Source organism: Aspergillus pseudonomiae (assembly GCF_009193645.1).
Source record: "Aspergillus pseudonomiae strain CBS 119388 unplaced genomic scaffold BDV37scaffold_56, whole genome shotgun sequence".
Taxonomy (NCBI): Eukaryota; Fungi; Ascomycota; class Eurotiomycetes; order Eurotiales; family Aspergillaceae; genus Aspergillus; species Aspergillus pseudonomiae.
In genome coordinates this window covers 377-13,928 of record NW_022476048.1, presented here as the reverse complement: position 1 = coordinate 13,928, position 13,552 = coordinate 377, and the positions used below count along the sequence as shown (strand labels likewise).

Sequence of the window (13,552 nt, the reverse complement as noted above, 5' to 3'; positions counted from 1 at the left end):
GTGTCACGGGAGAAGCCATACTGGAACAACTCCGTGTCCTCCCTAGGGCAACGGGTAAAAGACTCCCCAAGCAACAAAGCCCTCGCCGATGAAGGCTAGTGAAACCGGACTACCTATTACCTTTAGATACACGAAAAGAAAGCAAAGAATCAGATGCCGAAATCACTCACATCCTTCCCAGATATGGTATTTACCCCCAACCCGTCCCAGTCTCGCCCCATGCATGTTCGGATATGCAAGCCATTGCATATAGTCGTTGGCTTGCAAGAGCTTGAACACACATACCATGTGGGCCCTTTACATGAGTGGTACTCCACCTGGACATGCATCGGTGCCCCTTAAAAAGGCTCAGACTGCCCGAGAAACCATAGAAAGTTATGGAAACATGGACCATTGGGGGTCCCATCTTCTGATTAAACACTAACTCTGATATCCACATAGTATACATGAAACTAACCGAGCCACTCGGCCCGACCCCATAGTTCCCGGAGTAGTCGTAAACCACTGATAGTGATGGAGCCTTCATGTCAATAGCCGAGTGTCCAGAGATGCGTCCAGTTTACTCACTGTCTGCTCGGCCACATAGATTTTGATCTGTGACCGACCTGGGTCAATCATGCCAGTGGATTAGGAGCTTGCTGCCTAAAGTATACCAACCGGCAAGACATCTGCATTGCACCCGTAGCAGTATTCAAACGACTTAAAAAAGAAATGGCAGTTAATCTAGCCTCGTCCTCCCCAGAGAAACAAACACGTTAATAATAGAGAATAGATCATGATGTATATATATATCAGAAGATAGGAAACCACCTCCAAAATTAAATCCCAAAAGTAAAAGTACTAGACAGACTAATAGATCTACCACCATCCAACCACCGATATATCGGATAGTATAGTATAAACACATTAACAAAAATCAAAGATGCATCTCAACAATAGGCCCCTCATACACATTCCTCGCCCTTAGGACATAATACACAAGACTCAAAATAATAACCCCCACCGTGCCAACCACACTAAAGTTCATCGTATCCACCGTGACCGTATGCTGCGGCGGCCAGAAACTAAAGAAGACTGCGATCGTCATATATATAAGCGCGAAGGTATTGACTAGGATACCCCAAATACCGGGTAGATGGAAGGGCCCCCAGACGAGCTTTGCGCCGGCTGTGTTGACGATGGCGTCCTCGCTGCTCTTGGAGCTGCTGATGCCGCCTGTGCAGCGTCTGTAGAGGAGGAGGCTGGCGACGACCATGTAGGAGAGGTAGAGGCCGGAGATGGACATGGAGACGAGGTCGTTGAAGGCGACCGAGGAGCCGATGTTGATTAGGGCTAATAGACAGGCGACTATCGTTGTGAGGCCGACGGAGTAAATCGGGATGGCGGATTCGGGGGTCACCTAGATGTAGGTTAGTGATCGATTGTTTGTATAGTAGGAAGGGGGCTTGAAGGCGGAGTACGTGGGGGAGGATCGGGGGTTGTGATGTATGTACATACCTTGCTCCATAAGCGCCAGCCGGGGATTCCGCGATCTCTCGCAAAAGACCAAAATTGCCGTGATGTGGAGGCCAACATGCCGACCGATGTGCAAATTCCCATGGTCGTGATGATGGAGCCCATGGTTGCTGTGCCGGCCACAGACTGCGTCGCTTGGAGGAAAATTGCCATGAATGGGTAACCAGTTGGAGACTCGAGGGCTGCCTCGATATCTCCCAGGCAGAACAACATGGCGATTAGCATGCTGAAACCCAACGTTCCGTTGATGAGAACACTAAGCATGATAGATCGTGGGACAGCAACTGGCGCGTTTGTGATTTCTTCGGACATCTGCAGATAGGAGTCAGCATCTGTTCTCACCTGCAGCTGAAACTAAGAATCGTACATGAACAGCAGCGTCACCCCCTGCAAATGCAAACACGCAACCGACGAGACCGACAAAGAATGACAAGCCCTGCGTGGGCCATTCGCCCAGGTTCAGGAAGTGGGTGAACACCTCCTGCGCACTCGAGTGATCCGCCATGTATGTTAGCGGGATAAGAATGGCGAAGAAACCGAGAATGTGGAGGATGAGGATCAGGCCCTCAAAACGGGGCAGCAGGTTTCCTCCTACACTATTGATCCCCACGGAGAAAACAGCGACAGCCCAAAAAAGGAGAGTCCCATGCCAGTTCTCGGGCTCATAACTAGAGTTTGTGAGGACGATAAGGCCTTGGATGAGCGTTCCAGAAAGAAAGCACGAAGTTGCAAAAGTCGCTTGCCATCCGATGACAGTGAGCCAGCCTTGGTTGCAGGGTAAGAGTAGGAACGAATAGTTCTTGTCGCAGGTCTGACGAAGTGCTCACCTGTTAGATAGCTGAAGAGCTTCATCGCAGATGGAGGCGCCAGCATAGAGCACCAATGATACTGGCCGCCGGATGTTGGAGCCCTAGGAAAATGTCATTATAGAATCCATTATACCACGATAGGGTGTTTCATACATTGATGCCAGCTCTGATAAAACCACAAAGGTCGCTGCAACGCCGGCCCAAACGAAGATAAAACCATACACGGCTCCTGCTGGGCCTCCACTGGAACACTTCTATTAATATCTCACGGAACAAATGAATCGCGGGGTTGACTCCATACTTTTGAAACGCTTGCAAGAATAGTCTGCTCATATATCAGTAAGATTGAACACGCCAAATATTCCAATCCATCGATGTAAAGTACATACACGACAATGCCTTCCCACGTGATGAGGATCGTGCAGCTAAACCCCAACATTGACATCAAGCCGAAATTCCGCTAATGACGATAAGCAAGGGACAGAAAGCATAGACAGTTGTATAGCAGAGGTAGTACCTTCAAGACAGGGCGCTTGCCCAAGCGTATCAAATTGACATCATCTGTCTCTTTACTCAAAGGGCGGCCTTCTAACTCGTGTGGAGCGGCAGGCGCCATTTGCTTGAGCTCATGGGAGGCCATGGTGAAGCAAATGGCTCTGGAAAGAATGGAACGGAAGAGCCTGAGGGGCAAATCTGTCAAAGCAGTTGTTGTAGATATCAAGAACCCCGACTCCCAGCCTTTGAGAAAAAGAAAAGAAAGTGCGGGTATCTGGCCATGTTTAGGACGGAATGTGGAATGTTTAATCGCAATCCCTGTATATGCAAGCCACTCGGTAATCACTTGGCCGTGAGCTGCAAGACAAATGAAAATACTTAGTCCAGGGACTAGCCCGACAATTCTCGTATAACACTCTCTGTTGCATAGGGGGCCAATTAATTCCAGACCTCTTTAGATTCCCTGACTGCCCGTGGCCATAACTGGTTCTATTAATTTGTCAACGAATCGACCCTTGTAGGGGCTAGCCCTAAGACGTCTGGCGATGTCTCTGCATCGTAGCATCCGCGGAGGGTTGGCCTCCCCGAACACTACCTCAGACGGACTCAGGTCTGTGTTGAACACGTACTAATATCTAATAGGACTAAACTGATGCTCTGTCACATGAGGCTGTATATCACTCGCGGTTGTACCCCTGCCGCCCCACAACGAACAATTCGCGATCAACCCAAACAGCACGTCCCGTTGTACCGCTAAAATCCTGAACACGCCCCTAAGATATTTAGTTTGTTGAGCTAGATTCGAGAATGCCAAGGACTCCCGCCCGGCTCCCATCGGTGGAATTAGTATGTATCCCAATATAAGTGGAAAACCTTGTGGGACTGACCCTGGATCTTGTATCCTACGACTCCTGCCATTGGGCAAAACCCACGTCCACAAAGAGAAATAGTGTATGGAGTGGAAAGACATTTAATATACTCCGGAGTAGTATTCATGTCATCCAATATTTACCGTGACATTAAAAGAAAACTAAAATGCGACCGCATCACTTGGCATTCTCGGCGAAACTACGCCGTACTTCGGTCACAGTCCAAGTCCTAGTCTCTCGGATTATGTGCGTCTGGCTCGACTGACTTTCTCCATCCCAGCCCAGCGATGGCGTCGAGCTAGTTATAGTAGCCTGGTGGGTGTCCTGTATCGGTAGGGGGACAAGCTCATGCACATCGCTGCGAACCGTGCCTCGTCGACGTGAAGCAGAGTATGAGCCGTATCCCTTTTGCGAGTGACCGTAACTTGTCAGTCCACCAAGGCGCATCCCCGTTGAGCGCAGACTGTCGAGAAATGGTTTGAATTGGGGCGAGCAGGCCGTGACAATGCTTAAAGACTGAACTAGCTGCGTGGATATCGCCACGGGCCAAGTCTCATGGGATGGGTCGCGCGAATCGACGGTTTTACTAGCATAGACCAGCTGACAGATAATCATAATCATGACTCTGTAGATGAAGTTAGCAGAGGCTAAAGCGACGGAAGATGCCGGGACACGAACGCGACCCGAAGCATGAACACTCCGGCCAAGACGGCCTTTTTCTTAAGATGCGTCTGAATGCGTACAATCACTAGCATTGCCTGTATCATCATACCACATTCTGACAAGATATTCGTGCTGCCAAGATAATTCCACCAGACATTCTGTTGACCCGTCAGTCATTTCTCCGTATTCAGAAATGGACATCACCCACAATGTTAAAGCATTTCCCATGCAGATAATCCCAAGTTCGAGGTGGTTTGCATTGGAAAGCTGAGGTTATGAGGCCAATCACCCCCCATACAAGAGTAGACATTTTCAGGCCAACCGCGATGCGGTGGTCTGTAGAAGCAGGCGTCAAGTTATCGATAAAGCTGATCAGAGCGAGTTTAGAGAAACACATGCTGAGGATGAAGAGGATATTTGCTGAGTATTGCGACTAGTCGTCGTGAGTACAGCGTCCGAGGGAGATGCGTGTCTTGCTCACCTTCATCATTGCTTCAATGCTAGAACTACTCAAACTCTCATAATGCTCCCCATACCCGTTGGCAGTCGCCATCGACACGGCGATGGATTGCGCAGCGCAGAGTACCTGGTGTGAATCAGTACCCATGTCCCCATAACATGCTCCACCACGTTTCCATGTCAAACTATACCAATGAAGCGATACTGAAGTAATCATCTTCAGTGAACTTGCGAAAGATCCAGTATTTGGTCCCCAGTCGAGTGATTACGCTCAAAGTTGCCGTCACTAGTAGAAACCAGGTCAAGACATTGACCGCTGGCGTCCAGCTGTCCGGCGAAAACTGGGCCATTGCATGCAGAGTGATAGGGGCGATACTGGAGTCCCCATGTGGAATGCGGATGTAGGCTTATTTGGACTATTCCTTGTGTTTCTGTACATGACAAGCAAACAGCGAAGAAGGCAAAATTATTATCATTACGAAATAACTCGGTTTAGCCACGGTGTATGAATTTTTCATTGGCAGTGGTTGGAAACGGAGATTATAAGCCGCGTACTGGCTGCGATCTACTACTGTGGTGCCCCTAGGGCATGTTAGAACCGTTCTTCGAGGGTGGGAAATTAAACGGCCGATTGAATATTAATATTAATATGGAAGTAATATAATTCGAAGGGGCCAAGAAGAGCAAAGAACACAGAAATATTCCGTACTCGCTCCAACCCCGGCCAACTATTGGACTACGGATTTCTCTCATTAGCACCTGACACGGTTTGAGGTAGTGAAACCCTAAATGGCCTGATGGGTCCAGGCTACACTACGCCCCTAATGTAACCCTTGAATTTCTTGATCCGGTCGATTCACCTCGTGGCCGCTCATGTTAAGTGTTGGAAGGATCTTGTCTCGACTACTCCGTACTATATGATCGCTTGTAACCCAGACTTCTGAAACCAAGTCGAGTTTTTGGGATTACAGGAGCAACAGAATGCATCAACAACCAACATCGGCATATCTTACTACAAATCTATCAATATCAGCATGAGGAACTTTCAGTCGACACGGGTTTGGAGCGTGGAGTTATTGGGAGTCTGACCCGTCTCTACTAGCACTGCTATAATTTCAGTGAAACTTTCTCCGTACATTAGACACTACTGTGCATTACGATCATCTTTGCAGATCTGTGATCTACGCTTTAACATTACCCTGGCTTCAGGGCTTCAAGGGACTCTGTCTTGTCTGATTAGGACACGGGATGAATGGGCTTCGAAGAAAATACGTATTCGCTAATATATGTAAATTTATAAAATCATGCTCCCTTTCCTCCAGTTTTACCTGGATTACAATATGCTTCTGGTGCTCAGGTTCACAAGTTATTATCAAAGTATCTCTCGCATTGTTCTTTAATCCACTGTGATCGGTTTCGAAAATCGGATGGGAGTTTGACACCATCTTCACAGATGTAGGCGTCTATCAATGTAGGAGGGACCCATTCGAAGTAAACATTCGGTACGTTGACTGTGACTTGTCGACCTTTCCTTTGAATTTTCTGTTCAATGACACTGAGTCCTTTTACAGTCTCGCTCTGCTGCCAGGCGTCCACAACTTCCGAGGACTCATTGTTTTCCATGGTATGTGCTTCTGTATCACAGCTCTGCATGGCGACTTTATCGAGTTCACTCACCACGATAATGTCTGCCGAGGGTGAGACATGCCGCACGCTTAGAGCTGCTGGCAAAGATCCAGTTTTATTACTAACTGACCCATCAGCAGCAATGCGATCTGCTGCAAGCAGAAGAAAATCGACATTTTGAGCTGCGAGGGCAACCGAAGCGTCGGTGAAAATAGATACATCGACTTTGGGGCTGTTCGGTTCCTTCTCAAGATGTTCTAGAATTGCAGATGCTAATGAAACGCCTTCGAATAAAGGTCGTGATTCCAAAACGCGGATTTCGACTGATTGGGCGCCGGAGATCCGTACTAACTGTGTAATGCATTCACGGATGGTACAACTCGCAGATAGGGTTATAATTGTCAAGTGCTTAGGTATACAACCAGTTCGGCTAATCTTAGACATCACGTATGACCCGAAGTTGTAGCTAAGGCGAAGCTTATATGAGCGTATCTTTTTCTGAACCCGGTCGAAGAGCTCGGAGACCTGCCGCTTGTCGCAGGTTTCCGCAGGACCCATAGTCAATAAAAGCGTCTCAATGTCCGTCAATGTCATCAACAGAAAGCTGAGAATGGCCGCGTCCATACTCTGACGCCCATTCTTCCAGAGATGCCAGGCTGTCATCCTGGCTTTCTGCCACCATGGGCCACTGAGAACGATGGGGTCGTCAAGGTGGGCTAAGACCGCCCGAAGGATGTTCACTGAAACGGCAGCTAATTTTCGTGCGCCGCTTTCATGGTCGTGTTGAAGCTGTTTCAAACCACTCGCCAACACCTTTCCCGGTGCTGCGCCAAGGTCAATCTCGAACCAAACCTTTCGCAAGCCCTGTCCGAAGTAGTGACTGTCCATCAAGTCATACACATTTGGCTCGTGGCTATTCCATCCACAAATACTTCGATCAAGACGTAAGCTATCTATGTCGGTGCTGAGACCTGACAATGTATTGAGATGGAATGCGAACGGGTAAAAGAGGCATCTCTGGCCGATAGATGATGTCTCTGAAAGAAAGCTCTTTCCATATCGAAGGACTGACAGTGAGGAGGGTGGTATGGTTGTCTGTTTTTTGATCGTCTTCCAAGCAGTGTCCATGGGACTCGAATTTTTATCTTCGATTACCCCCAGCAGGGGTTCTAGAGGATCACTGTAGCAATCTAGTCAGCGAAACTAATAGTATTTAAGAGTATATAGGGTTGTGGGGCGAACCATGGCAGTGGAACCCTATCGCTTTTCCGAACCTGGGCACTGTTTGGCTTTGGATTCTTCGGCAATTCTTGTTCTATATTGGCGTCTCGAAAGATGAAACATAGAACTGCCCGATGATATGGTGGTGCTGGTCGCGGGTGTTCTTTGGTCTGTAGGGACTTCAGCCGTGAAGGCTGTTGCGTAGCCGCTTCGAGCTCAACTGATGTGAAAACTGCCATCGAGAAAGGCACAAAGACAAGAACACATCGTAGGGTCGAGACAGCGACCCCTTTCGGTAATGTATAGGGGGAGTAAAAAAGGCATTTTCACCGACAATTCACAAAACACGTCATGTCATTGGGCAGCAAACTTTGGTAAACCCGCATACAATCAAATAGTACTCTCGATAGTTACCGTATCCTGATGCTGGCGGAAGCTGACTGGCTTGCCATGACGAGGCGGTATCCACGCTTCAGCTCCAGCCGCATTAGATCTTGATGCAGATCAAACTTACAGGTGGAGTGACCTGTCTTGGCTGGTATGAGGTTGTCAAGAGTGCCATGATAAGTGTTCAGAGTTTTGTCGAGCCATGTATCATGCGACAATAGAACCCATGAATAATACCTGGAGGATGATAGGAATATGTCTGGATAAGGACTCGGAGGGTGTGAACATACAGCAACGGGACTTTGTCGAACTGACTCGAACACCACAGTTCATGAGTGATGGGTCAGATCTCAGCGCTAAGCCTTCCCGGGCTTAGCATGCTGTCGATCGATTCTCTCATGAATTCATAGTGGTGATATCAGCCTCGAAACTTCAAGTTATCTTTAGGGGACGCCTTGAGACTTGTTGTCCTATAATATCAAGGATGGAAGGACAAGTAAAGGAGGACATTTTGCCACAGAATGGTTTAAAATCAGTTTCCGACTCCCCGGTAGCTTTGATTCCCAAACCCTGAAGACCAAAACACAACTACTAAAGCCATAAAAAAATTCTACAGAGTCAGAACAGTCACCTGATTGCACTTCATACAATATTTTGTATTTGCGATACAAGATTCTGGAATAATCTAGAGTGTAAACAGCACGTTGACAGTTTCGCAATATTGAACCGTCCGAGTGGAAACAACACAGCGGACCGCTTGGCTACTAAGGCGATAGGAACAGGAATAGATGTGAGAAAGAGGATAACTGTAGCTAGATCCTGCATATCACCTACGCGAGGGGTCAGTGTATGAATCATCGTCGACTGTCGCGCAACTAGCGGTGAGAATCGTAAATGGATTCCTGGAGCTTCATGAGGTACGGTAGCTGGCTGAAAAGCAGATATTAAGCCCCCGTTTTATTGATAGCCAGTTGGACTACGAGGAAAGTCAAGGACTGGACTACCGTGGACAGCTAGAAAAAGATATAGATGTTGTTCAGGCTTCGGTCGTCTTGATGGCGACTAATGATATCAATCCGAAGGATAAACTCTGACTAGTGCATCAAGATGTAACCCTGCAAGAGGACAGGCTGGGAGAGAACTGAGCTCCTCCACTCCGGCGTGGCCACGAGCTAACACCCCAAATATGTTGATGGCTACCGAGTCCAAAGACTTGTAAATACATCTCGTATTATAGAAGAACAGGTCTTTTCGTTAGCAGTCAATCAATGGCGGATGCTTCCGTCTTTCAGCTATTTAGCTGAGACTGGAGTCATTTATTCTGCAACTAATCAAAACAGGACTCGTCCTTTCATTAAAGGGCAAAGTGGAGCTCGAAAGATCCATGTAACTATTTGAATTACGTATTTTAGTTATACATACTCCATGTGGGGGTTATTTCCCCGAAAGTTTTATCTGACATAACTTTGTTGCGGAATTCAGCCTGAGAACTATACTCGACACTTGTATTGGTAGGTATGTGGGTCGACCGTGTGAAAATTACATACATTTAAATCGTTGCTTGACAATCAAGCATTGGCGAGCACGTTTGGAAAGTACCCTAGTATATTAGATGGCTGGAGATTAATCTGATTCAGTACAACATGAGGTTATTAAATCAAATTTTGTATTCAATTCGAAGTTTACTCCCGTCGGTCGATTTGGGTCGAGATCATTAATATCAAGTCTCGATATAAATACAAGACGGAGTGTACCTCTTGGGATGCGGGGAAAACGCGGGGGATGTCATTGTTGGGGTTGATTGGGATTATCCTGGCGTCCTACCTGACATTCTTTCATTGTGTTTCCTGGTCAAGGATCAACAAGCATGCCATGGTTACCCCAAGGTTGTCATTGCGTTCCATTTCCTGGGGAGAGACCCTCGCCGAGGGGTAATCTCTGATATTGGACTGAGATGGACAGGGTATCTCGTGCTACTCCAATGCGCCAGAATCTTGTTTCTGTCCTGAATTCCTGGCTTGCTTCTGTTCCGACCGATTCCCGAACCAATGTAAGCTTCGGTTCACCTCCTCTTTCCGATAACCGCGATGTAGTGGATGTGAGCAGTCATACAATAGCGCGCCACTTATGTCCATATTGGGCCAACGTGGAAAATGTAAGCGACGCATTTCGCGCACACCAACTGCCCTGCCCTGTCATTATAAAAAGCAGTCCCACTCCGCTCTCTCTGGACCCCGGACCCTTGCTGCACCACCTCAACCTTCAACGTTGCGATGTTGGGGTCTCTCTTCCTCCTTGCTCCCTTGGCCGGGGCTGCCGTGATTGGGTCACGAGCGGGCACCCAGCAGTGCCCTGGATACAAGGCATCCAATGTCCAGGAAAATGATCGGTCCTTGACGGCCGACTTGACCCTCGCAGGAAAACCCTGCAACACTTATGGCACAGACCTGCCAAACCTTAAGCTTCTGGTAGAGTACCAAACCGGTAGGAGCACCACCCTTGTTCGTCTGAAAACTCGACTACTAACATCAGTTTAGATGAGCGTCTTCATGTTAAGATATATGATGCCGATGAATGTGTGTACCAGGTGCCTGAAAAGGTGGTCCCTCGTGTAGACAGCGGTGATGGCTCTAGTCAAGACTCCGCACTCAGGTTTGAGTACGAGGAAGAGCCTTTTTCGTTTACCGTTAAAAGAGACGAGGAGGTATTGTTCGACAGCTCTGCGGAGAACCTTATCTTTCAGTCACAATATTTGAAGCTTCGTACCTGGCTCCCGGAGAACCCACATTTATATGGCCTTGGAGAGCATAGCGACTCCTTACGTCTTTCCACGACCAACTACACACGTACCTTCTGGAATCGCGACGCCTATGGTACTCCCGAAAATAGTAATCTGTACGGCACTCATCCTGTGTACTATGACCATCGTGGTGAATCCGGCACCCACGGTGTTTTCCTGCTGAACTCTAATGGGATGGACGTTTTCATCGACAAGACGGCAGACGGCAAGCAATATCTGGAGTATAATGCTCTGGGTGGCGTTTTTGACTTTTACTTCTTCACTGGCTCGAATCCAAAAGAAGCCAGTATAGAGTACTCTAAGATTGTTGGCCTTCCTGCTATGCAGAGTTACTGGACTTTTGGGGTATGCGATACCCTATCCGCACACTTGTTCTATGATATTCTCAAAGCTCTAGTGCATCGACTAACCTGTGATTAATAGTTGCATCAATGCCGATACGGCTACCGTGACGTCTATCAGGTTGCGGAGGTAGTCTATAACTATAGCAAGGCAGGCATCCCCCTAGAGACCATGTGGACAGACATCGACTACATGGACCGAAGGAGAGTTTTCTCTCTTGATCCAGACCGCTTTCCCCTAGAAAAGATGCGCGAGCTGGTCGGTTACCTTCATGACCATGATCAGCACTACATTGTTATGGTTGACCCTGCGGTTAGCGTGAGCGGTAAGCAATTATGATCCTTTATCAAGGAAAACATTGGTTACTTATTTCTTTTCAGACAACGGGGCCTTCAACAGGGGACTCGAGCAGGGTGTCTTCCTGAAGACTCAGAATGGCAGTTTATACAAAGGTATGGGACCACAACTACCCGGGGTGTACGAAAACATACTGAGACCGGATCAGGTGCCGTGTGGCCTGGTGTGACTGCGTATCCAGATTGGTTTCACTCTGACACTCAAGACTACTGGAACTCTGAATTCAGCACCTTCTTCAATGCGGAGACCGGTATCGACATTGATGGCCTGTGGATCGACATGAATGAAGCCTCGAACTTCTGTCCAGACCCCTGTACTGATCCAGAAAAATATTCCATCGAGAACAATCTTCCACCTGCACCACCGCCCGTCCGGCCAAGCAGCCCTCGTCCGTTGCCTGGTTTTCCTGCCGACTTCCAGCCTTCCTCTGCCAGCCGTTCTCAGAAGAGAGTATTCAAGGCAAAGAGTGGACTTGAGGGCCGCAATCTTATCAACCCACCTTACAAGATCCGAAACGCGGCCGGGTCCTTGAGCAACAAGACCATCAACACTGGGATCATTCATGCTGGAGAAGGATATGCAGAATACGATACGCACAACTTATATGGAACAAGTGAGTATATATGAGACCCCCAGGGTATGTTATTTAGGCTAATCCATCCCAGTGATGAGCTCCAGTTCTCGTGAAGCTATGCAGCATCGTCGCCCAGAGGTGAGACCTCTAGTTATTACCCGCAGCACTTACGCCGGTGCAGGACGAGACGTTGGACACTGGTATGTTCAATACATCCGGGGCGAGAACTATATCTAACATACAACAGGCTCGGTGACAATTTTAGCAAGTGGGAACACTACCGGATTAGCATCGCCCAGGGACTTGCTTTTGCATCAATGTTCCAGATCCCTATGGTCGGGGCCGACGTCTGTGGGTTCGCTGGTAACACGACCGAGGAGCTTTGCGCTCGCTGGGCCTCTCTGGGAGCATTCTTTACTTTCTACCGCAACCACAATGAGATCGGTAACATTGGACAGGAGTTCTACAACTGGCCCACAGTAGCGGAATCCGCTCGCAAGGCTATTAACATCCGGTACCAGCTTCTCGATTACATCTACACCTCGTTCTACAAACAGTCGCAGACCGGCGAGCCATTCTTGCAGCCGATGTTCTACTTGTATCCCGAGGACGAGAAAACTTTCTCCATCGACTTGCAATTCTTCTATGGCGACGCCCTTCTCGTCAGCCCAGTCCCCGACAAGGGCCTTACCTCGGTCGACGCATACTTCCCTGATGATATTTTCTACGACTGGTACACAGGCGCCCCCGTGCGCGGTCATGGCGCAAATATAACTCTCAGCAATATCGACATCACCCACATCCCCCTCCACATCCGTGGAGGCAGCATTATCCCCATCCGGTCTTCAAGTGCCATGACCACGACTGAACTTCGCGAGAAAAGCTTCCAGCTCATCATCGCACCGGGACTGGACGGCACTGCGTCTGGTAGCCTGTACTTGGATGACGGTGACTCCTTGGAGCAGAAGGCCACTCTGGAAGTCAAATTTGAGTATCGCAGAGGTGTGCTTCATATCGACGGGAAGTTTGAACTTCACACCAGCTTGCTGGAGTCGGTCACCCTCCTGGGACATGGTAAAGGTGGATCTCGGGCTCGCCGTGAGGATGGTGCCAAGAAAACGATCCAGACAAACCTGGCGCTTTCGAAGCCAACGGAAATCAAGTTGAAATGAATAGTGAAAGCATTTGCTCCGTATTGAGATGGTAACTGGGTCTAGTCCTACAAAACAAGTTTCTACACTCGCGAGCTTCTTTCGGGCTTTCTTCAGACACTGGCTAGATTTCAAAACGTAGAATTGCAGTATAAATGTAAACCAAGGGATGAGTAACCTTGAAGGACGCATGTACACTCCGCTCAAGATCATGCTACCCGAAGCTCCCACTGTTCTCAACAATATAGACAACCCAGAAGATAGCAAAAGCCCACTACATAGTA

The 13,552-nt window shown here is 48.3% G+C and overlaps 4 protein-coding genes across 4 annotated transcripts; 1 reads left to right on the top strand and 3 right to left on the bottom strand.

Annotated features, from left to right (window-relative positions):
- Nucleotides 1–685: 685 nt before the first annotated feature.
- BDV37DRAFT_253364 (amino acid/polyamine transporter I) lies at nt 686–3,363 on the bottom strand. The gene is made up of 8 exons (XM_032082530.1): nt 2,842–3,363; nt 2,714–2,784; nt 2,626–2,649; nt 2,478–2,567; nt 2,343–2,425; nt 1,883–2,280; nt 1,498–1,827; nt 686–1,399 (listed from the first exon to the last, which is right to left on the bottom strand). Exons 1-8 carry the CDS (start codon nt 2,962–2,964, stop codon nt 917–919), a joined length of 1,602 nt encoding a protein of 533 aa, XP_031939300.1. The 5' UTR covers nt 2,965–3,363; the 3' UTR covers nt 686–916.
- Nucleotides 3,352–5,418, bottom strand: BDV37DRAFT_253359 (uncharacterized protein). The gene is made up of 5 exons (XM_032082529.1): nt 5,002–5,418; nt 4,833–4,937; nt 4,560–4,784; nt 4,367–4,509; nt 3,352–4,313 (listed from the first exon to the last, which is right to left on the bottom strand). Exons 1-5 carry the CDS (start codon nt 5,158–5,160, stop codon nt 3,866–3,868), a joined length of 1,080 nt encoding a protein of 359 aa, XP_031939299.1. The 5' UTR covers nt 5,161–5,418; the 3' UTR covers nt 3,352–3,865.
- A 725-nt stretch (nt 5,419–6,143) lies between these two features.
- On the bottom strand, nt 6,144–7,974 carry BDV37DRAFT_253356 (uncharacterized protein). Its single transcript, XM_032082528.1, has 2 exons — nt 7,679–7,974; nt 6,144–7,616 (listed from the first exon to the last, which is right to left on the bottom strand). Exons 1-2 carry the CDS (start codon nt 7,894–7,896, stop codon nt 6,170–6,172), a joined length of 1,665 nt encoding a protein of 554 aa, XP_031939298.1. The 5' UTR covers nt 7,897–7,974; the 3' UTR covers nt 6,144–6,169.
- Nucleotides 7,975–10,041: 2,067 nt separating this feature from the next.
- agdC (putative alpha-glucosidase) lies at nt 10,042–13,289 on the top strand (the record flags this gene model as incomplete). Its single annotated transcript, XM_032089947.1, has 7 exons — nt 10,042–10,528; nt 10,582–11,189; nt 11,268–11,511; nt 11,567–11,638; nt 11,692–12,156; nt 12,209–12,317; nt 12,365–13,289. The coding sequence occupies exons 1-7, from the start codon at nt 10,318–10,320 to the stop codon at nt 13,287–13,289; spliced, it is 2,634 nt and encodes an 877-aa protein (XP_031939297.1). The 5' UTR covers nt 10,042–10,317.
- Nucleotides 13,290–13,552: the final 263 nt, after the last annotated feature.